Source organism: Neodiprion virginianus, chromosome 4 (genome assembly GCF_021901495.1).
Source record: "Neodiprion virginianus isolate iyNeoVirg1 chromosome 4, iyNeoVirg1.1, whole genome shotgun sequence".
Classification (NCBI taxonomy): domain Eukaryota; kingdom Metazoa; phylum Arthropoda; class Insecta; order Hymenoptera; family Diprionidae; genus Neodiprion; species Neodiprion virginianus.
Genome location: NC_060880.1, coordinates 39031534 through 39054934, shown reverse-complemented (window position 1 = coordinate 39054934; position 23401 = coordinate 39031534). Strand labels below are relative to the sequence as shown.

The 23401-nt window shown below is 37.3% G+C and overlaps 4 protein-coding genes and 1 long non-coding RNA gene across 9 annotated transcripts in view; 4 read left to right on the top strand and 1 right to left on the bottom strand.

Annotated features, from left to right (window-relative positions):
- Positions 1-1597: 1597 nt before the first annotated feature.
- On the bottom strand, positions 1598-4412 carry LOC124302434 (uncharacterized). Its single transcript, XR_006907709.1, has 3 exons — positions 4124-4412; positions 1829-2029; positions 1598-1745 (listed from the first exon to the last, which is right to left on the bottom strand). It is a non-coding gene; the product is annotated as an uncharacterized LOC124302434 (long non-coding RNA).
- On the top strand, positions 1872-3479 carry LOC124302433 (uncharacterized). The gene is made up of 2 exons (XM_046758624.1): positions 1872-1975; positions 2087-3479. Exon 2 carries the CDS (start codon positions 2252-2254, stop codon positions 3017-3019), a length of 768 nt encoding a protein of 255 aa, XP_046614580.1. The 5' UTR covers positions 1872-1975; positions 2087-2251; the 3' UTR covers positions 3020-3479.
- Positions 3613-9184, top strand: LOC124302432 (arylalkylamine N-acetyltransferase-like 2). 3 transcript variants are annotated; one of them, XM_046758620.1, is made up of 3 exons: positions 3613-3751; positions 7079-7364; positions 8220-9184. In XM_046758620.1, exons 1-3 carry the CDS (start codon positions 3702-3704, stop codon positions 8709-8711), a joined length of 828 nt encoding a protein of 275 aa, XP_046614576.1. In that variant the 5' UTR covers positions 3613-3701; the 3' UTR covers positions 8712-9184. The 3 variants fall into 3 exon arrangements, with proteins under 3 accessions (XP_046614576.1, XP_046614578.1, XP_046614577.1); XM_046758622.1 differs by lacking the exon at positions 3613-3751 and adding an exon at positions 5946-6394 and having other exon boundaries at positions 7065-7364; XM_046758621.1 differs by lacking the exon at positions 3613-3751 and adding an exon at positions 5964-6394.
- Positions 9185-12064: 2880 nt separating this feature from the next.
- LOC124302367 (uncharacterized) lies at positions 12065-16425 on the top strand. 3 transcript variants are annotated; one of them, XM_046758487.1, is made up of 6 exons: positions 12065-12426; positions 13651-13835; positions 13907-14094; positions 14566-14732; positions 14817-15017; positions 15189-16425. In XM_046758487.1, exons 1-6 carry the CDS (start codon positions 12422-12424, stop codon positions 15205-15207), a joined length of 765 nt encoding a protein of 254 aa, XP_046614443.1. In that variant the 5' UTR covers positions 12065-12421; the 3' UTR covers positions 15208-16425. The 3 variants fall into 3 exon arrangements, with proteins under 3 accessions (XP_046614443.1, XP_046614441.1, XP_046614442.1); XM_046758485.1 differs by having other exon boundaries at positions 12066-12426; positions 13516-13835; XM_046758486.1 differs by lacking the exon at positions 15189-16425 and having other exon boundaries at positions 12067-12426; positions 13516-13835; positions 14817-15119.
- Positions 16426-21447: 5022 nt separating this feature from the next.
- The window catches only part of LOC124302619 (cardioacceleratory peptide receptor), a 49752-nt gene continuing 47798 nt past the window's right edge, over positions 21448-23401 (top strand). Inside the window, exon 1 of the mRNA XM_046758951.1 lies at positions 21448-21684. The gene's annotated coding sequence lies outside the window, so the exon portion shown is untranslated. The remainder of the gene's footprint in view (positions 21685-23401) is intronic.

The following is a 23401-nucleotide window of genomic DNA, read 5'->3' as shown; positions in this document are numbered from 1 at the left end:
TTTTACTTGTACGCTTTGCTCTTGGATCTATAATATGCTTCTACGCGTTTAAAATATCAATAAAAAAAGTATTGGCTACATTTAAAAATTTTCCGTAACTAACGCCGTAATAATGACTACGGAACAGTGTTTTTCAATAGTTCCTGGTTATACTTGCGCCGGCTGCGTAACCTTAGGCTTACTAGGTCTATTTTCGCTTGCTAGCTCACGGAAATTTCAATGGGTCTATTCGATAATCGACAACATTCGTTTCGCGTTTGTTTCCAAGTTGAAAAGTGGCGCGGTAATGAGAAACGCCCTGAAGTTTGGGGTTCGAAAAAAGTCAACGGCTGTCTTAAGGGCCGTTGATTTTCATGCAATTAAATCTTGGTCACTTCGAAGTAAAAGTTGACGAGATCGAAAATAATTCTTACATGTTTACTCTTGATGTCGTTGATCTTTCAACGATCAAGTCTTGTGCTATGTGACGTTTGATGGCAGAATGTTTTATTTCACAGTGCCTGAATTCAGAAACGAGATTTACTTGGAGTTCCGTTGACAAACTCTGATCACAAATTTAATTCGGTGTTGATATCGGGATTCCACGGTGAGTATTTGAATAATTACGAAAACTTGGGTAGCTTGGAACTCTGCAAATGAGCTCGAAATACGTAAAGCGAAATGTGCAGCACTGAGTGCTCACTGTATCGAACATAGTCAGGTGGATCAATTAGAACTAACAAAGTATATCTTGCTAATTTTTAAATTGGTTCGATGAACTGTGGAGCACTCGATGATGCTAAACGCAGAGTTAGTAGTCTTTCCAAGTCTGAGTTTATGCTCATGTAATCGGGTAAACTTGGCTTAACGATCTATAGCACCTTTGAACCATCATAGATCTTGCGCTGAAACTGTTTTAAAATAGCTATGATTTTGTTCCAATACAATTCTCTGCATTTTGAAGTTGTCAAGGTCTACCAAAAGTAGTTTATACATCAGAACGAGTAACACATAAAGTAAAAAAAAAATAGCGATATCCCCTCGAAAAGCATCTCTGGCGCAAAAACCTTTCACCAAGTACATTAAAAATGTGTTCTCATCCTTTATCAATAAAGATTCAAATCACGTACTACTGCCAAGTAAATGTCTGTTAATTCACAATAAAAGCATGATCGAAACTTGAGCCTCTGTTTCCACATCTCTAACACTGTTGCCACACTGGGGTCAGATTAACCATAAAATTATACAATTACAAATGATAATGAAGTATGAATAAAAAACAAAATAACTCGTACAGTAATGAAAATCCAGAAAAAAACGTCATCCGGTTCGTACAGACAATATAGAGATAAGTGTTTTTGCACCAGAGGTTCTTTTTGGGGTAATTTGATTTACGTGTGTAGAGTTTTCGGTATGGAGATCGAACTGAAAGGAAGTCAGAAATTGACATTTCGGCCCTGAGAGGGGCTCTCGTCAGAAAAAGTATAAATATGTTTCACCATTAATAAAGATATCATTTAGGATAACAATGAAATATTCATTTTGGGACAGATATAAAGAAGCACTCACAGTTAAATACTTTCAAACCTTATGACTGACGCGAAACTTTTAATGTAGGAAAATCTCAAAAAGCAATACAAAATCGGTGGACATTAAGTTATAATTCATATCGTCGTTAATATCCAATCATCGACCCTCATCGGAGTCGTAAACAAAGTCATCAAACTAAACGATGACGAAGGTTACGTTAGCTCTCTCATCCCAATCTAAAACGATCCATAGCTCGATTAATATAATATGCTTACTTCTACTATTTGGATTATCAGGATTTGATTTACTTTCACCATACCAGATGCCGCATTGCAAAGTCTGTACACTTTCAGTTCCAACAGGCTCAATTTAGTCCGGAATTTGACCACCGTATGAGCGTCTTGAATGACCATTTCCGAACCTAACCGCTGCAGCGATCTCATACAGTATTACATAACGTTGAGAGGTGAGTGATGCATAAACCCGAATCCATCTCCAAAATTCAGTTACGTATACCATTCTGTAATCCACGAAGGTCTCTTATCTTATCGTCAATTTTTGTAATCAATTCACGCAGATTTGGCTGGTGACAAAGGCAGCAGTTTTGCGAAAAATCATTTCACTCATTACCGAGTGTGTTGAGCTTGCTTACATACGGAGCCGTATTCTACTGCACCCGTGAGATTTGATTGGTTTTGAGAAGCTTGCGAAGTGGAAAATCGTGGCCGAGTAATATCAAGGGATGGCGATGACCATGGAATACCTAAAAACGTATCCGACAACGGCGTCGGGTTACAGAATCGAACTGGCCAAACAGAGCCGACTACCCGATGTACTGAAGTTTATGAGTGAAAATTATCACGAGGATGAAAAAATTGGGAGAATGTTAAAAGCGGGCTGCCAGACGAACCCGGACGAGGAGGAGGAGGAGGAGGAGGCTGAACGCGCTCAGGAAGACGACGACAACCTTGTCACCGCTGTTTACGAGCGATCACCTTGTCTGATTGCCGTTCAAAATGGGACCGAGGAAATCGTTGGCGTTATTCTGACTATTCTGAGTCGGCGAGAGGGTGAGGATGAACGGAACGGTGCAGGAACGGCGGAGCTCTTCAAGTCTTACACGTTCAAATCCAAGTTCGTCAAAGATTACTACAGCTACTTGGCAAAGATGGACGAAGAAACGGGTATGCACCAGAGGTATCCGGATGCCGAAGCCGTTATGGAATTCTTCGCAATCGCGGTTCATCAGGATCATCGCCGGAAGGGACTCGCCAAAGATTTGTCCGAGACTGCACTAACGATTGCCAAATGCATTCCGGGACTCCGTGTTGTGTTCGGCTATTATTCTTCGATCTACTCGAGGAAGGTCGCCGAAAAAATTGGAATGGTTAATCTGTTCGATTTCGATTTGTCGGACGCGTTTAAGAACGACGAGGGCGAGCCCGTGTTCCGCGACGTTGACGGAGACAGCGTTGTTTCCGTCATGGCCTTGGAAATCGACCACGCATAATTTGCTTAATTTTAATATAAGTATGAAACAAGGCCTAGATTCTTAAGCGAAAAATACCCATTGTGTCAAAAACGATATTCCGAATCTTTCATTTCGGATTGTATGAGAAAGAAATAATCATAATACTAAATCTTTGAACACCCTCGTTTATTTTGCATCTCCGCTTAAAAGACAATTCATTCCTTTTTGGTACTCGGAATTCGGTTCTTTGAACAGACGGAGTCGCTGATATACTTGGGTCAATGCGATTGCTCTACATTCAAATGATAATGACGCCATTACGTATGAACACGAGGAACGTGATTCGAAATTTAGATAAACAATTTTCAGCCAAACTTTAACGTTTAGAAGACAACTCACGAAATATTAAAGTACATGTACTCAAAATATAGTATCATGTTTGTCGTATAAAATGTAAATTACAAACTTATTTCATCTAAAGCAAGTATGTTTACACGTATTTTTTTTAGTTTTTTTTTTTTTTTTTGCCCTATTTCGAACTCCGCTGTAAAAGAAAACTTATAAACCATATTTTTGTGATATAAAGTATCGTGTCCACCATCGAGGCAAAGTCTTTATCGCCTCGCGTATTTGCAATATTCGTCTTCGTTTCGCGCACGCGCTCGCCTGCGGCTCATATTGCAAACACGCTCAGCGTAAAAAGACGTACTTTGCTTCCTTGATGCACAATCTGCTATTGTTTATTCACCTTGGTCTACGCGGTGAACATTGGTAAGTCTTATTAAAAACTGCAAGTTTTCAAAATCATTTTTACACGGATTCAAAAACACTTTGCTCCTAACCCAAGTCAGGTCAAATGTTCGTTGTATCGAAATCAAAAAAAAAAAAGAAATAAATAAAAATACAAGAAGAATAATACGGAAGAACAAATAACGGAATGTACGTAGATTTTTAAAAATAGGCACCTGACATTTGAAATGGTGAAATTTTTCTTTAAAAACAACCACGTAATTCAGATGTACGTAAACAAAGGTGTCGTATTAACCAACTTCAATTTCCGACCAATGAATCATCACTTGGAAATTCCCGCTAGGAGAATGACATCATGATAAAATATCAACCGTAACAATTATAATTACGTACCTAACGAAACTTGCGGGCTTGCTGTGATAACGTCACAGTGACACGGTAATGACAACGTCAGCAACATTGTAAAGTGACTCCTTTAAATTTGGTTAGAAATTTTGTATCGAGTTCCAACCGCTGCATGGCATTCCGGTTTTCAACGTGTAACCGAACGGTAGAAAAAAAAAAGAAAAATAAAAATAAAATATCGGCGTTTCACGTCCTTGGAGATTTATATATACGCTAATTCCATTGCGGTGGTCACAACCGGCTAACGGCTATTTTTAAAGAAAGAGCAGAGCCTTCCGCAACCTGCCGCCTCAGAATGAGTACAACACCGATTTGCTCCAGATACACGATGTGTTTAGGCTAACGTGTACAGTAGAAGCCTCACAACTTTCCGTCGTCGTGGTTATTGATAAGAGTGGAAGGAGAAATTAGTCGAAATAAAAATTAATCATATTTACGATGCTGCAATCACGATATATTTCATTCGGTACAAATGAGCAATGTCATTATCACGGATGATACCGTCCACCTTGATTTTCACACTTATCGCGGCGGTGTACCGGGAATTTTCAATTGTTCAACTATTTCTACTGATTAACTAATTGAAAATCCCGTAATGAAAACTATTGGAATACCAAGTAGGCGCTTGAATCTGATTACCTAAATTTTTTGTAAATTTTTGAAAAGTCAATAGTGGGGAAAAAAGTGGTTAGTAAAAGCCACGTGACCGATGGAGGGTTGACCTTAAAATGAAAAGATTTGAAACTCGGACATCGGTAATGCGTGCAAGTATCACGATTAGATTAAACAGTGTTAATTATACATCAGTATTTTATGTAAAAAAAGTCTGTGTAAAAATCTTCACTGAGAAATAAGTTTACACAATCTTGTATAAAAATTTTGTACCAGTGTTTGCGGGTTCGACTGTATGATGATAATTGGACGGAAAGAGTCACGAGCGATGAGAATTTCGTTCGTCTATAGTTTACAGTCTTGGTAGCATCTTGACGTTATGTTAATTGAAGGGAAGAAAATTTGAATTGTGATAAACACACACGCTTTACACAGCTAGGATAACGAACGATGTATAAGGATTAATAATTAAGAAAACGAGGTGTAATTTCGTGTACTTGGAAACGTACAACACGCGACAATATCGATCCATACACGCGATAGTGATGTAACAAATCGAGTTGTAAACTCGGAATACATTACGCTTGAATGTATAATAACGGACGTCTCAAATAACGAACTGTGGTGACGAGATAACGTCGCGACGAATCACAAGCACAAGCTCATCGTGAGTTCATTGAACCGAAGAAACACTTTCTCGCCTGACACACTGTAGATACATAATATAACTGATGATGTACAGTAGAACCTGGATTATCCGATCTAATTGGGACCGAGTCTAGTTCGGATGATCAAAAGTTCGGATAACCGTAAAGCAATTTTTATCTCGAGGTATAACAATATTATACAACGCAAATTTAAATCGTTTGCTCGACGTTTTTTAACGAGCAACAATGTATGTTAGCACCATTTTAGCACCATGTATTTTTTTTATCGGATAAATCAAGTCATGGTTCGGATAATCGAGGTTCTACTGTATCAAATTCATTCACACCGTTTCGCCAAATACCGTTTTTGCACATCTTTTACCAGAACTTCGTTGCCGTTGCTGTTGTTTTTGTTTTATCGTAAACGACCGAGATCCAACAGACGCCCTGCACTCACAATCATGGTTCGAACTTGAACCGAATTTAACTTGTGCAACGAACACAGCTGTGTTCCAGTCGGGGAACGGAAGGTCATTCATAATGTCAAAATGTGATAACATACGTAGGTATTTACTTTTGGTACGATATACACACGAGACGCCTCACTCCCACCACTCTTGCCTCACTGCAAGTTTATCAAGTGATACGAACCGAGCCCGGAGTCATTCTGGAGAATTTCGTTGGCAGGTTGACTCAAGAGCTGTGCAGTTTCAATCACATACCGTGGAATTGCCGATACTTCTGATTAATTGATTTAAAATTATGGTCTTGTCGTACTAGAAACTTTTGTTGTACCGGTTATTGAGTAGTAATTACAATAAACGGTTTTTGCTAATGGTAAAACATCAGTGCAAAATTGTGTACATCTGATACTTTGAAGAAGACGTCGTCTTTTGTTATATAACACTTCTACGTCGAATAAACCTTAACGCGGTTGGAAAGTTTTCACTCGTCGTTTTATTCTTCGTCTCAGACTCGTAGCTACAGTGATCATAATGAGGTTTGTTTTTTTTTTTTTTTTTTCTCTTTAGATAAGATCGCTTTATATTCGTTCATTGGTGTTTTGTTTCGAAAGAGAACTTGTACGCAAGGAAAACAAATTACAAGATACGATCGAAATGTTGTAATAATTATCCGTATTAACGTCGCTAATTCCGTCGTCTCGTGATCAGTTTCGAAAAATTAAAATTCATATTTGAGAAAAATGTCACGGTGGTTTGTATGAATTTTTACCCCACGTCGCACAGTATGGCGGAGTTTCGTAGTTTCGGCAAATTGAAAAATTGCAAGATAACAATAAAGGTCAAGAAATGTTCTCCAGTCACTCCTGTCTGTGTAAAATCTCGTAGTTTTAGAGGAAAGAGTTTCCATGAAGTCCCAGAGAGTCCATTTACTTGCAAGACTATTTACTTTAGTACGACGATAGACTGCGAGAGAGAGAGCACAAAAAACAAAAAACAAAAAACAAAAAACAAAAAAAAAAAAAGAACAAGGAAAAGCTTTCAAGCTTCTCTTTGAAATGCAAGGAAATGCGATTTTCCGTTGAACTTTCCGTGGTTATACAATTTCTCATACCCCGGAATGACTTTGATCGTATATTTAAGAAGCTTTACCTTTCTAATAAAGACCATAAATGCGAAAAATTTTACTGGAACGAAAACTCGCAACAGATTTTTCTTCTCAGCAACCGAAAGAGAATGCCGTCTTATCGGCTATGGGGTTCGACCGAGGATGGCGAAGTCGAATTCGAGTCATTGACCACCGAGACACTCGAAGATGCTCTCCAGATGCTAAGGGACTCCTTCTTCAAGGACGAGTCTATCTGCCAAGGCGTCGATCTGCTTTCCGAACCCGGAGCTGCGGACGAGCTTATAGAATTGTGCAGACTCAGTGCTAAGGACGGAGTTAGCGTTGTAGCAGTTGAAGTCTGCACAGGACGAGTAGTCGGAGTTTCATTTAATAAAATTCAGGTGAGTCCTTTTATAATCGTAAGGAGCGACGATATTCGATCGTCGTCATTTGGTCTGAAAACTTGTCGAACCGGTTATCCATTTTTATTTGAAAGATTTTTCTTTTACTTCATTTTCGTTGGGTACGATTCGAGTATGTACACAAAAAAATTCACGACGATCCGACAAATATTCTACAAGTTGCGCGCGCGTTTGCAAAAACGCCCCGTAGCGTTTGAAAGTGCTTTTGAAACTTTGAAAGCGCTTTTCTCAAAACTATGCTTTGAAAGTCGGTGAGCGAGATTTCTTGAAAACGGCTTAACCGATCGGTATGAAATTTTTACACGAGCTTTATGAGTATATCTTTCAGTCCTTGATCGAAGGTTTTTTCTCGCCGATAAATATTTTCCATTTTATAAACAAACCAAGGCGAATATTTTTATGGAAAATCGAAATTTTTTTTTTTGAGAATCCGCCGTATTGTTAAAAATTAATATCTTGCTTATTCCTTCGATCAAAAACCAGATTATACCTTGTATTAACCGAATCTTTTTTGTTCTTTAATTTCGAATGATCCAGTCAGGTGATATCTTGCTCACCGTAAGACGCCTTTTTTTAGAGGCTCTATAGCGGTTTTAAAAATCATTATTTTTACAAACAAAAGATATCAGAACGAAGTTCAATGCTACCCCAATATGTATATAAATTTCTATATTTATAAGTTTAAACGTTTCTTCGTGAAAAATCCTTGGAAATTCGTTATTTTGTCGGCCTCTTGACTAGGTTTAACCCCTTAACGGGTGTTGAAAAGAAAAGTTTAGCAAACTTTTGAGTGCAGGTAGCAGTGTTACGATTATTCATTGCGCTTCTTTTCAGACGCTTGCGGTTCCCGGTGTTAAAGGATTCTTTGAAATCTTTGCGGAAAACTGCAAATGCGACTCGTCTCGAGCACTGACGGACTTCATGGTGGACGTCGACTCGAGGCTGAACTTGTTCGAGCACTACAACGTTGACACCTTATTGGAAGTTATGTTTTTAGGCACCGCAATTTCGCATCGGCGACGGCGAATCGGCGAATTGATTGTGGCAGCTTCTATTGAACTAGGAAAACAGTTGAAAGCTGGAAAAGACGTTAAAACTCCTGTTGAAATTCATGGTGTCGAAAGCATCGCGAACAAGGATGCAGCGCCTAAGCTTTGCTCCTTGATTTGTAGCTCTCTTTACTCTTATAAGATCTGCAAAAATCTCGGATTCGACACCCTCGTCACCGTTTCTTTGGCGGATTACGAATTCAAGGGGAAAAAATACATCGAACGAATACGCGACGACAAACAAAAGTCCGCTTCTCTTGTTGCTAAGCGGTTGTAATCAATTTTAATTTTCATAAATTATACTACGATAATTATACTTGGATTAAAAAGTGGATCAAATATGTGCCGTTAATATTTACGGAAACAGTGCGAATTTCTTGTTTCAAAAAAAAATTCCTTTCTGTACGGAAAAAAAACGTATATTGTAATTTTTCAACTGTAAAATATACTATTTTTATCAATTACCGATTGAATGACCTCCTCCACCTCCGATTTAGCGCTTTTAATTTGTATTACTTGCATTTGTGATCGTTATATCGCTGAGTTTGGTTAACTGAAGACGGTACAATTACAAGTTTCATATTTTACGGCTCTTCCAAAGTTGGAACTACTTAAGCACGTACGAAGAGAAGCTTGGAATCTTATAATAATTCATGTATAATATAGCTGTTGAATTATATTATATAAAATCTGAATTGGTAATGCGTCGGAGAATGTAATTTGATTTTTAAATAAACTCGTTTAAAACTTCTCATTTTTTTTCACCAAGGGTTAAAAACTATTTTAAAAACCGTGCAGGCATACCTTCGTGTTTTATCTGCAGGAGTAGCATAGCAAGGAGGGTTCTACACGCAGTTTCCTGTTACCGACACTTACCGACATTCTCCCCAGACTCAAACCCTTTTCCGCGATGACGTCACAGTCTGCCGTACCGACTTGAGGTCAAAACCGTGCAACCTTACCGACAGTTGTATCGGTCGACGGTAAAAATCGCACTGCTTTGCCTGCAATTCTTATCGGTGGAAGATCAAAATCATGCTGTCTTACCGACAATCTTACCGACCGAGGTCAAAGTCTGTAGTGCTCACCTGCCAACGGTAGAGGGCGCAGCGGGGGCGAGAACTTTTTTACCGTCCCGCATTCCTTTCCCACGATAGGACTACTGATGTGTAACATTAACCACTCCAAATTCCTTTCCCACGGTAGGACTGCTGATGTGTAACATCAACTACCCCCACATTCTTTTCCCACGTTATCAACCACGTGACATTCCAAAATTAATAGTTCCGAGAATTGTTTTTCATCCACTCGGATATCGCTGATGTGTAACACCAACCACCTCACATTTCTTTTCCACGTTATCAACCACGCGACATTCCAAAATTAATGGTTCTGAGAATTGTTTTTCACTTACTCGGATGTCGGTTTGATATCTAAGGTCGACCGATAGCCGCGGTACATTCAGATCCATAGATCTGCGGTGTTGGGATACTATCGCTCCAAGAATGCTAAAAGGTGCGCGCGCATACACAAACATACGTATTTGATATCAACCACGTGACAAGGGTTTGAGTCTGGGGAGAATGTCGGTAAGTGTCGGTAACAGGAAACTGCCTGTAGAACCCGCCTTGCTATGCTGCTTGCAGGCTGTTGCTCAAAAGTTAAAATCTTCGGCGAATTGTTTTCGACAGGTGATTTCGGTATTTTTAATCACATCCGATGCTCTCTAACCGTACTTTGGTTGTTCTCCATTTTCAGCTGGCTTCAAACTGCGTGTTTACAGTTAAGACTCCCAGAAAACCTGAACCTTGAATCATCTCCCGTTGACGCGATTCCACTTTTCGACGGAGTTTTTATTCCCGATCGAAATACTCGTACAGACCAACAGCAGTAAAATATTGTTGAAAATTCTTCACGTGCGATGAGTTTTGAACGACTGCATATCGAATCTTTCTACAAAGATATTTCACTTTAGAGGTGAAGAGATGCCGATACTTTGGTAGACGTTTAGTTGTTGACCTCGTCTCTTGAACTGTGAAAATAGCAAGCGTGTCTGATTTTCGTTTATGCCATAAAAGATAATGGTATATGATTGGAAATAGCGCCGGTGATTAGAGGTTTTGTAAGAGAATACAAGTGTCGGCTCAATAAAGCTTCGTCAGCAAAGTAAGTATATGTATAGGGCATTCCATGACATCACGATCAAGATTCTACGTCGACGTCTCGGATTAGCTTTATCATTTCTTTTTTGAAAGTAATCGGTGTATCAGATGTATGATTTAAAAACTTGAAAAAGAAAACTCCACTTTCTAAGGTCTGAAAAAATTTAGAAGAATCTAATAAAATATAAGCTTTCACGTTCATTCTAATGTCAAAAATGCAATCCAATAGTATGATTCATTTTTTTTTTTTTTCTTTTCTTATTTATCTTTCGTAGTTATGAAATCTCCATTTTGTAATAGGTGTGAAAAATGTTGTTACTTTTTGTAAGATTATTGTGAATTTTTATCCGATTTTAGAAAGTGTGTTTTTTTTTCAAGTTATTAAATCATACTTCAGCTACGTTGCGTCGAAAAATTCTGAAAAAAATTGCAATTTCGTTTTTCGTCATGTACTTTCACACAAAAAATCATAAAGCCAGTCCGAGACACAAAAGTAGAATCTTATCACATATAACAGGCATACGGTATTTCCCACCTCACTAGTAAACATGCATTATTGAAGAGCATAATTTTCGAAGGTTGACTGTACAAAAGTAAGGCGTATAATGAATATTTTATTGCGACCGTAAACACACGACAAAGTCGAATGCCGAATACATACAACTTGTCTTGTAATTTCTATTCAGATGAATAACTATTTGTTTTTTGTTGAAACATCGCTTAAACGTACATCCCAGTAATTAATTTTCGCGTATCGTCGATCCTTTGAATCGATCTGAATTGCTGAAAAATGGGACGGATTAAGAGGGATGTTTTGCTTCCGAGTGAGAACCTTTTTTTTTCATATTCAACACAACCAACAGCAGAAATTCTATGAATATTGAAATTTTTCTCATCCATTCGCGCGATGACAAGAGTCAAGAGCTGCAGTATGGGAGTAACGATTCGAAAGATGAATCAATATTGAAATGGACGAGAGGCAAGATCAGATATTGGAATTATATAATACCTACTCTTATGGTCACATCCACGCTTTCTTGAATTTCAAAGTGAGAATGTGTTAAGTTTGAACAAACAGTTGCAATAACCGGTTAAAAATACCCGCAGGATTACAACAGTGGGTATGAAAGTTACTTGTTTAATTATACGTTTCTGTGATTTTTTTTTTCTTTCCTTGACAACGATCACAACTTGCGAACTAAATGAAATTTACAATCTCTGTTTGCTGCGCAAATGACGTTACTTTGGGTTTACTGTATCAGTCAATTTTTTTTATATATTTTGCTTGTCATTCTCATCTGGCTGAAAAGCTGCGTTGCTCTGCGGTAACCTGGAGCTGCTTATTTTCTTGACTGACTTCTGTCGGTGATATAACACTTATTTGCATAAACGAAGCCGGCGACCAATACTAACAGCGACTGGTTATTACTGTGATTAGAATTCATCTACAATTCCGACAAATTGTTATTTCTCGACCGAGCGTTGCACAGTGAATACACGTAACGTTATGAACGTTCTTAACAGTGCGATTTCATTTGTTGCAGTAAAAACGATAACGATATCAGTTAAGTTAAGATTTCTCAACAACATGTGTGTGGATACGCACGCGTAGGTTACGCAACTCAGCCAGTAAATACAATACCTGTATAAATTTAAATTTCGTTTATCATTATTGAAAAACAACGTTTATCTATTGCGCATTGTGAAGATCGAAGTTCAAGTCATTTTGATACTGATTTATACCAGCGAAGGACTCACAACTTTAGTCGCGAGTGTGATTGAACAGCGTTCAGGCGATACTGTTCCAGAATATTTGAAGTTATAAATGCGGTAAGTGAAGGGCTGTTTATTTATAATATTTGATAATGCAGAGTGTGATAGTTGGATGAAAAAAATTGTGAATAGAAAATTGATATTGATTAACTAAGATATTCTTTTCTATCGAGTAACGAAATCGGTAGTTGTTTCGGCACGTTTACTTGAAAGGAAAAATTGTAACTTTACACCTTTAGGATTGTCTAAAACTTGGCATACTACAATAATGAACAAAACATGCTTATATTTTGAAAAGTGGGGTCCTTGAGAGTGATTAAAAAATTGCAAGATAATGTATTTTTTTATCTTTGTATTGATACGTTAACAATACCAACTATGACTTCGTATACATTTACGATCTAATGCACACGGAAAAAAAAATTCAGCTCGTGGAACTAAATATTAGATAGTTACTTGTAAACAGTTCGTCGAACTAAACGTTCTGTTATTGGAAGAGCACTGCATGGTTCGTATAACTGACTGTTAGTCAGCTGTCATAGCTGTACGTTGTTCAGCTCTCTCAGCTAAATAGCTTCGTTCGAAGAGCTAGACCAGAATTTTTCGGCTCCGCTCACAGCGCTTATTATTAAATAGTACAATTATATTGCTATTAGTATTATTTTTCATCATTATTATCATTATTTATTCAGTGTCATTTACATATTTGAATTGACTATTTAAACAATTATCTATCAACTGTATTTAAATCATACTCATGAAATTTGAAGGTTATGAAATATGTCAACGCGCCAGAGCACAGCGCAACTTACAGCTCTTAGAGCAAAACCATTCAGCTGTGAGAGCTGAACAACTTGCAGCTATCAGAGCTGACTAATATATAGTTGCTGTAACTACAAGATAGACCGTAGAGTGCGTATAGTTACTGGAGCTGTAGAATACAGCTCGCCGAACAGAATTTTTTTTTCCGTGCATGGATTCCTTTCAGTAGTAGGTTAGCGGTGATAAGATTATTATTTTTATCCGCCATTTATATAGAAGATTTGTTGACCTCAATCTATCGCAGTATTAGAAAATAACCAGTTGAAATCGTTGGTAACTGTTGAGACTGTTAATCGACAGAAGTTTATCCGTAACCCTTATTAGGACATCACAGTAGAAACGAAGAGAAAGCTGTATTCGAGAAATCTTGAATTTTGATAAAACTCGTCGAAAATATTTCAATCCGAGAATGGAGGGCGATTACAGTGAGAAGTACGTCGATTACATAAACCTCTCTGGGCTTTCCTGGAAGCGTCCTGAAGGTCCGAAGCGTGTTTGGCGGGTCGTTGACGGTCGGAAAAAGATGCCGAGTGGAGAAGTACCGAGATTCATCATCCAAGAGGTCCCTGAATCGATGGAGGAAGAATTGGTTGATTTTATGACAAAGTACTTTACTGCCGAAGAAACGATAACCGTAAGCCAGAGTAAGTGAAAATTACGTAAGCGAGACCTGTTAATTTGGGCGAAATAACACTGATTCTCATACATCGAATAGAATTGCTGAGCGACCCAATTGCCGTGAAAGAAATTCGTACGTTATGGAAAGAGACGCTTCGTCAGGGGGTCAGCCTCGTTGCTATCAGGGAGAATTTCGAATCCGATAAGAAGTCTGAAATTGTTGGAGCCAACATTCTCTTCGTTTGTACGAATGAGGACGAGGATAAATTGACAAGCGCGATAGAGGTGGGATTTTTTTTTTTACTTTTAACAACGCATATTTTCCGGTCATTGGGTAGACATCCGGATTTTGCGGGTAGTAGTCAAATTTTTTAAGAAGAAGTCATTTACAAACACAGCGAGCTATTGCGAGTTAGAATTAGTCAAGTGACATGGATTTTTTTTTAATGAAAAATCTGTGGAATAATTTTTTTTTTTTTCGATATTGTTCGTAAAAACGAAGTGTTTCGAGTTAAAATTCAGTGTTATAAAATTTATTCCGGCCTCATGGGGAGTTTTTTCATTCAGATGTACGTAACTCGTTTCGTTTCACAAATCAGTAAAACATTCCAAACCTTTGTAGAATCAACTTCTTGTTTGAATACGTTTTTGATCCGACTGTTGACACGTTACAAATTTTGCATACATTACAAATTCCCTCTTCATTTCCACGTTGATTCTCAAAGTCAGTGAATCGATTATTTTTTTACTGCACAGGTACGAACGAGAAAAATGAAGACCGTGATGGGAACTCAATTCCGGTTAGCGGCTGAAGTTGATATGGCCAAAATATACGGAGTTGACAGATACCTTGGTGCATTTGGCCTCAGCGTGAATCCCAGTTACAGAGGGCAAGGTGTTGCAGACGCCCTTCTTCAGGCACGGTCAGTAACACCGAGCATTATTAAGTTTTTTAATCATGTGGAGATGGGAAAGCAGGGCTACGTTCAAATCGATTTCACTTTCAGCACCGACATTGGCCAGGCTTATCAGATACCCGCGACAGAGACAATTTTTACGGGTACCGCATCCCAGATTGTGGCTGCCCGGAACGGTTTTGAAGTTCTGGTTGAGAGAAAGTATACGGAAATCCTCGACGACGAAGGAAATGTCGCCTTTCCTGGAGTTGAGCCGAAGTTCATGAAAGTTATGGGAAAGAAATTGTTGAAGTAAACGCTGTAATATTTTTCGCTTTTTGTAAAAAAGAATACTTCGGTTGTTTACAGTTTTTTCCTAAGCTTCCTACCGACTAAAGATATTTTATTTTTGAAGTTCGTTTTCATACTCCGCGATGAATTCAAACGATTGCACTCCTTACCTGGGACAATGCGGTTTTACAGGGTAAACGTTCGCGTCTAACAAGGATAGAAAAGGAGGCTTGAAAAATAGGAACACGTATCGGTCCACTATCATCCGATGTGCAGAGAAAAACACCGACTTTATTTTAAGTATGCAGATACAAAAATGTGATTATCTGGTTACTCTGATTTCTCAAAAACAAAGAAACACACGAACTGGGGCAGGGAAGATTTGCTGGTTTTTATATTTTCAGAGCAGTGATATTGTGTTGTATCATTTCGTAAATTCTCGTTATGTGATCTGAGAAAGGTGAAAAGTGAATAACGATAATGCCAAGTTATTGGCACAGCAACACATCAAGACGAGTTAGGTAATGAATACTGTTTTACTTCAAGTTTTAGCAACGCGCAGGCTATTCGATAACCTTTTATCGCCTCCATTTCTTAAACACAAATTTAACAGGCGGTAATATCGCCCACAACTGAAGACAAAAAAAAAAAAAATATTTCTATTCCGCATAGTCTTGCAAGTTCCAATTAAAACCAGTAGAAATCAGACGCGTTAGATTAGAAGATGATAGAACAATCACCAAACACGAAAGTTAAACAAATGAAATCACTGAAACTCATCTTGAAGTCGAGCAAGCAAATCTCAACACGATCGCTCGCATGAAAAAATGTGTAAAAGTAATGGTTTCATTTCTAGACACAAAAGAATCTTTCGAACAAGAGACTAGAAGCTCAACTTCGATATACTCGTATACCGGGTGTTTTCGAGGCAAACGATCTTTCGCCGGTAAATAGGCAACCGAAGTTACGTTTGAGAGACCGCGTGTCAGATGTAACAACGATTGCCTATCTGCCGGCGAAATGTACGCAGTGTGGTGAAATATTTATCGCAAAACTGATCTTGGTAAACTAACCGAACGGTTTATTCAATTTCAACAATTCCATTCAGTTTACTGACTATAACTCTCCATGTCATATCAATCAAAATTTTCTGTTCACTTAGCATCTGATCAGACTATAACTTTCGTGTTAAATATTTGATGTAGAAATCCCTGTTGACCAGTAATACAAAGCCTTTTAGTTGAAGTAATAAACAACGCATTTGAAATTTTAAATAAAAATAAGAAGGCTGAGCTCAAAGCTTATATCGATACCAAAATTGTAGTGAACCGGAATTCGTTCTCTGACACACTCGGACCTTCTACATGTCATTAGAGATCCTCATAATTCCAACCGTCAATGACAAGGTTTTAGTTTATAAAAATGTTTAGAAAAAAAATGTATAAATTTAAAAACTTGAAATCTTAAAATTATAAGACAATCTATCTACTACATAGTATAATTCCAATTAACTTGTAGTTTTCTCTCTTTTCATATCATCGATTAGAGTTTCACGACGAATCTCTTCTCTTTCTAATATCTCCCTCAAATTTTCTTTTCATCGGTACGATCTGATTTTGTATATACAGATAATATTTAAATGGATTAAAGTATTGTGAATGCAAAACAAAATACAAGAAAATCTGAATTTTGAACAATGAAAGAAAAAGAAAAAATCGTATAATGTAATATATACGCGACGGCAAAAAAATGGAAAGCAGATATAGATTCGGCGCATTAAAACCTTCATACATCTATATTATTTTTTTTAATTAAAGGAGGTTTTCATTGCAGATTTGGGTTACTTAAGATATCCCGTGAGACATTTGCAAATATAACCAGTGTCAATTCATTCGTGGTGGAACATTCAGCTGAAAATACTCAATCTTCAGTGATTTTCACTAATATATTCGCTATCTCGTTAGTTTCAACATTTTTCAAGATTGCAAATTTGGAGCTAATGATTGACGTACGTCAGTCTTCATCCTCGGAACATAACGTAAAACAGGAAGAAAACGACAGAAATGAGAAAATCGTTCTTCATAATATTTTGCCGATCGTTCTTCTTTCGACTTATTTCTGGTTGAATTTTTCCATAAATAAGAATCGCAAAGAAAGTGAAGCTAGACAGCTAGGAATGGTTGGGATAAAAAAAAAAAAAAAAATTTAAGCAAATCTCGTTTTAGCCAGAGAATAAAGATGCAACCGCTTTGGGAGATGGAGCGAATCCCTCGGGTGACGAACGTTTGGCGACGGACCAAAATGATTGTTGAAAAAGGTTTGAGAATTGCGCGGAGTGAAGGAAGTGGGATTCTTCAAATAGAAATTTACCTCAGCTCTGTATCTTCACTGTCGCTCTGGAATTTATCGTCCAACTCTGAAAGCGTTCAAATATTTCACCCTTCCAATACCACTTTTCTACCACCGATGTGTTATATACTCACCCCGGTGTAGTAAATCCACATACGACAACTCCAATTTCAGTGGCGACAATTCTAATCGTAGAAAATAAATTGTAAAACAGTTCATTAGCAATTACCTAGTCCTTCCAGTTACAATCGCCAAATCAAGTGTCTCCGAATTCGTTCCAATAACGGCAACAGATTTCAGACAGATTTCTAAGAAGAGCACATTAATTCGGCTTCACTGCTAATGGGGGTTGAAAATTTCCCATGAGTTGGACAACTGAATACAGTTATCGAATAACAAGAAGAAGCAAAATGAGAAAGATCGCTTCACCTTGAACTTGGAGTTTTTCTTAGCTTTTAGCAAGTTGGTTCCGACTGTTTCTCTGTTTCTTCTTCATCTCTTTTTACGCGTCCCCTTTCTGTAACTGACGGGGAATAAATTCGGCATTCTCAATTGAAGGCAGAAATATTTCCACTCGTAGGTAGGAAGGTATGTTCCATAACAGTCCCCCTAGGGCATCACCTCGAGTGCATAGCGATGTTGTTCAATTATTACAGTAACCCTCTACTAGGCAGCCTTCGAGCCCTCTGAGCGTATCCCTTTCGTTCGATCCTTTGTGAAATTCATGAGCGAAGGAAGTGCGCCGGCGGCTCCTGTTTAGACTCGCTTCTATGAACCGTGAAGATATAAATTTTTATCGGAAGGAGAAAAAAAAATTTGATACACCGTCGTAGGTACGTAGAAACGAGTCCTTGCGAGAAAAGACTACAAAATGAAAGTTGTTATGAGGGGTCGAAAAAAATGAGGAAAAAAATAACAAGAATTATAAATCAATTAAAAATTTTTGATCGATTTTTAAGCCTGTGTTGAAAATGTATTCGCTAAAGAAATTGTTCCTACTGTAGCATATTAGATGGTTTTTATAAATTACGACGCTGAAAATAAACGTGCTAACTTATTGCTTTCGCCGTTTTTCACCCCCGCTATTCGGCCCGTCTCGCCCATTTTTTCTTAACATGAAACTTGTTAATCCCATAACTGTATAATATAAACGAATTAACGAATATTGATGATTTTTTACCGGAATAGGGCTATAATAAATCAATGTATTATGACTTTTTCTTTTCTCCCCCCACCCGCACACCTCTTTGCTTGTCAAATAATTTCGTCATTGGTCTACCAACGAATAGATAAATTTTCCAACACTTGGAGATTTGATTCGATTTCAATTAAAGTGTATTTATTTTTTTTTTTTTTCTCATGTCTTTAGTTCTCTTTCTTCGTTCCCTCTCGTTCAAAGTTTCTTCGCTTTACTCCTATTTCAAAGTTTTAATTTCGGCAAGTCCAATTTTATCGAGGGTATTCGTATTCAAATTCAACTTTTAAAAGAACAAAGGACAAATAATACAAAAATTTCACGTTCAATAAAGGTTTCACTGGCTTGAAAAAAAAAAACGATAACATCATTAAACAATACGTACATACATTTGTGCATTATATATGTCTTACATATATACATATATATATATTATGAACATGACTCGCTTCTATTTCAAGGCGATATTTGTAGCACCCTCTGTGGTCAACGACTGGCAATAACACTTTCCAGTTACAAGCTTAATGAGAAGCTGCCCCAATTTCACCGGAAACAACGGTTACTGTCTCCATTTCGACGTGAGTATTTTGAAACGAAATAGCAGCAGCAGCCGAAATTCCACGAGCTTGGCGACTTTTTGCCACATGTGCGATTCTAAAAACAGCGGTAAAAAAAAAAAAAAAAAAAAAAAAAAAATGAGAAGATGCAAAATGAAAAATGAAAACTACTTAAAGAATGTGAAAAAAAATCTCAGCGTCCTACAACGAACGTTGAATTATATATACTTTATTAAACTGGAGCAATCAAAGTACTACAATTTGTGTGGGCTGCTCGCTAAAGCAGTTTTCGTATGATGTAAACGATTGAAAACGTGATTCCCAGTAATTTAATACGCTGTAAGAAGTCATTGAATGCTCGGAACGCGTTTATCGTTTGCATAATTAACAGCTGTTGTACATTGGTGTAACATATACGTTGTAAATGTCATGTTCACGTTTTAATTTTTGGACACTTCCAAGCCTAGATTCGGACCTCTCTTCAAAAAAATTAAATCTTGGCCAAGTACGTGCGCTAAACGGAGAGCTCGGAATTCACTAACTATATTCGGGCCTGACAAATATTGTCATAATTAAAACATCAATTTTCATCCTCCCAACGCTTTTGTTCAAACAAATAACATTATTTTCAGAAACCGAGAGAAGCCCTGAAAATTTCGAAATGGTTCTAAAATAAGTAACGTTTGAACTGGAATCAGTTTCAGATGGCTCAATGTTGATCGAAATTCCTCAAAATATCTCTAAACAAATAAAAACTACTTAAACTTGTGACTCTGTGAACTGACCTCATAAAGCTGCTATAAATTAATTACGATTGTCCAAGATTTTTAAGTATAACTAAAAAAATGGTCAAAATAAGGAAGATAAATTGTTAAAATTAGCTCGGAACAACTTTCAATTTTCTAAAATTAGCTCGATCGGTAATTCCTGTTTTCCCGACAAAAACTGCCAAACACTATTTTATACTTTTCTCATCTACCGCGTAATAGAATCGTTTCATATTTTAGGAAATAATAGAATTTTGGTTAAAGGTTGAGTGGTAGCTAAACGAAGTTTAAATCCTCGATGGAAATACTTCAAATATACTTGCAATTGATTCTCACTCACTTTGAGGTTAGTTATTATGCCATATTTTCGTTACTGTATCATCGGATCACAAATTTCACTTAGTGCCAAAAAACGCGTGATCACAAACCCTTCAATTTTACAAATAATTCCAAGCGATTTCATCGCTCAGGAAAAAAAAAAACTGTAAAAAACGATTTGTTTCCTTGATCGATATTTCCTGTTTTACCATTGACATCCCGTTTTTCTCCTTTTTAGTAATATAGTCGTTTCAAACGTTGGGAGATGGCAGAATGTTTAATTGTGTTTCACGCTCATTATGAGAAATTAAAAAGAAAAAAACGGCGGAAACACTTCAAATGTTATACCTGCAGCTGATTCTTCTTAATTTTGACGTTATGGTCCGCTGATGTAAAGTAATGTTCACTAATGCCCTCCCTTTCCGTCTAACTTGTTTCGGTCTGAAAAAAATGCGATCCGACTTTATACGAATTATGTGAAAATGACTGGCGATGCAGCCGACGTGAGAGATTGAGAGTCATTTTCACATAATTCGTATAGAATCGAACTCGCATTTCGTTTCGGACCGAAAACAAGTTAGCCAGAAGATTAAGGCATTAATGAATATTAATTATGTATGTACAGTGAAATGCATAAATGCCTTAATCTTACAGCTAACTTGTTTCTATCTGAAAAAAATGCAAGTTCGATTCTATATAAATTACGTGACAATGACTGGCGATGCAGCCGCCGTGATAGATTAGAAGTCATTGTCACACGATTCGTATAGAATCGAACTCGCACTTGGTTTCGGCTAACTTGTTTTGGTCAGAAACGAAATGCGAGTTCGATTCTATACGAATTATGTGACAATGACTGGCGATGCAGCCGACGTGAGAGATTGGGAGTCATTTTCACATAATTCGTATAGAATCGAACTCGCGTTTTCTTTCGGATCGGAAACAAGTTCGCCGCAAGCTTGAGGCATTAATAAATATTACTCTACAATTGCACCCCATACTTTGTATCCTAATCGTCAATTTTTTTTTCGCGAAAAATACGATCAGCCGGATTCATCGTTTGTAAGACTCGAGGGTCCGTCACGACCTTAAAGTGAGCTTTACCGTGGATACGGATGTCGTCGAGGAGCAGGCGCGCGACGACGACGACGACGCCGGAGAATCAGAGTCGCGCGTTAGCGTTTCGTTGGCGAGAAAACCGCGAGAAGCGGCGCGTGGTTTCAGTGGCATTTCGCGCGTCGTTCAAGTCGGTTCTCCACGCTCCTCCTTCAAGTTTGCCGGTTCCTGGAGGACGTGAAATCGCGTCGTCGCGGCCCGCCGAAATTTATTCTTCTCCTTTCAACAACCCTGCATCGGGATATTACCGCTGTTCCAATTGTGTATCTCAATATCAAGACGCGATACAAAAACTTTCACCGTAAAATCAGATTAGCCGCGCAATGAATTTTGCGGATTTATTATATTCGAAATATACAGTATTTTTTATCGATTTTACATGTTAGGTGAGATTCAGATATACTTACATTATATATATATATATATATATATATATGCATATAAAATTACAAATAAGGGTAAATTATCATCCCTTGATAACGCAGTTATATTTTCCTCCTGCGGAAATCGCCACCGAACAATTTTTCCGAAATTTCTTCTTCAGCTCTCTGCATTTTATAAGGGGGTTGTTTCTTACATATGTATAATGTACAATTTTCTTTTAGTGATTTCATTGGTGTCGATTCTTCGGTTTATTTTCTCGAGAAAAGATAGCAACAATATATTTTTCCTACTTTGTCAAGAATTTTTGTCATGTTTTGCACAATTTTCCATCTACATGTTGGTCGTACTATTTTTTATTCTATGTTTCCTGTTAAAAAGCGATAATAAGGAAATGTTGGTATCTTTTCGTGGATTTTTAACTTCTCATACTTGACAGCTATTTTCTTTCTGACGAATTTCTCTGAATTTTGGTGTACGAGCTTGACGAAATATGTCTTGAACGCATTTTTTACCTTCATATCTACATTGTTTATCATACACTTTAGATCTAACTTTATTATAAACAAAGTAAAATTGGTCTTGCAGAAATTATTCAGAGATTGCGAAAATCAAGTTACCTTCACAATCAGTCGACTTAACTAGATTTGAAACAGTGTTTATAGGTTGAATTTAGCGAATTCATAAACTTAGACTAACAAATTTTCATTAAAATCGGTTAAACGTCTTGCTCGGATTCATTAAAGAAATAAAAAAAAACATACACGACTCTTGAAATTGATTGACATTTTATTCTGTCACAAAAGTATCCAATCTCGCATGAATTTCGCCGAAAAATTTCATATGAATCATGAAACGTGGAGAAAGAATTCATGTTAAGAAGTAATCAAAAAGTTTCGAAGAAAAATGAGTCCGTGTCTATCGAGAAAGTTAAAAAATTTTCCGTGGTTATTCTCATCCGCAGACTTCTGCAAATGTATATAGATATCAGAGTGTTTGAGAAAAAAATATTTTACACTTTTCTATCGTCGCACCTCCCAAAAAGTTTGTTTGGATTAAAACAAAGATTCTGTAACAAGATAGCGTTCTACGTTTTGTGGAAGATCGTGCTCATTTCATTTTTCACATTTTTTTTTACATTTTTTTGAATTTAAAACATGTTGTCAGATGAGCTTTTCAAACATCCACTGGATACTTAATATTACAACCGTCGGTATTCTTTGTGAACTAATTTGATATCACGATTGATGTAAGCAACAAAAGAAATTTATTCACGACACTTGTTAAATTTGAGAAAATGTATAAAAGCAAAGAATCAACTGAGCGCGATCTTTCCAGATAACGTCGAGCGCTCATTTTTGAAGGGAACCGTTATTTTAACTTGAACAAACTTTGTAGGGGGTGCCATGGTGGAAAATTGTCTAATTATTTTCTTCTGTAACACCTTAATAGATCCACAATACAGAATATTTTTTCGTACGGATCCACCTTTCACCTGAGCATTTTTATAATTCAAGTTTGTTATTGTCAAAGACAAATTCATACACGGTTTCTTTGAACAATCATAATCTTGTCGATCAGTCATATACAATCGGTAATTTCGCGGTGGAATTTTGTTTTAACGTTCCAAAGTGAACAAATTGTTTCAAGAAAGTCACAAGGGACATATTTTGTTCAAATTTTCGGATCTACATTAGTGAAATATTATGTCGTTCATGGGGG

Coding starts and splice junctions, on each gene's coding strand:
- LOC124302433 (XM_046758624.1), top strand. CDS start 2,252: ATGGCGATGACCATGGAATACCTAAAAACGTATCCGACAACGGCGTCG.
- LOC124302432 (XM_046758620.1), top strand. CDS start 3,702: ATGCACAATCTGCTATTGTTTATTCACCTTGGTCTACGCGGTGAACAT. Junction 3,752..7,078: donor GGTCTACGCGGTGAACATTG/GTAAGTCTTATT, acceptor TTTTCTTCTCAG/CAACCGAAAGAGAATGCCGT. Junction 7,365..8,219: donor TTTCATTTAATAAAATTCAG/GTGAGTCCTTTT, acceptor GCTTCTTTTCAG/ACGCTTGCGGTTCCCGGTGT.
- LOC124302367 (XM_046758485.1), top strand. CDS start 13,601: ATGGAGGGCGATTACAGTGAGAAGTACGTCGATTACATAAACCTCTCT. Junction 13,836..13,906: donor AACGATAACCGTAAGCCAGA/GTAAGTGAAAAT, acceptor TACATCGAATAG/AATTGCTGAGCGACCCAATT. Junction 14,095..14,565: donor AATTGACAAGCGCGATAGAG/GTGGGATTTTTT, acceptor TTTACTGCACAG/GTACGAACGAGAAAAATGAA.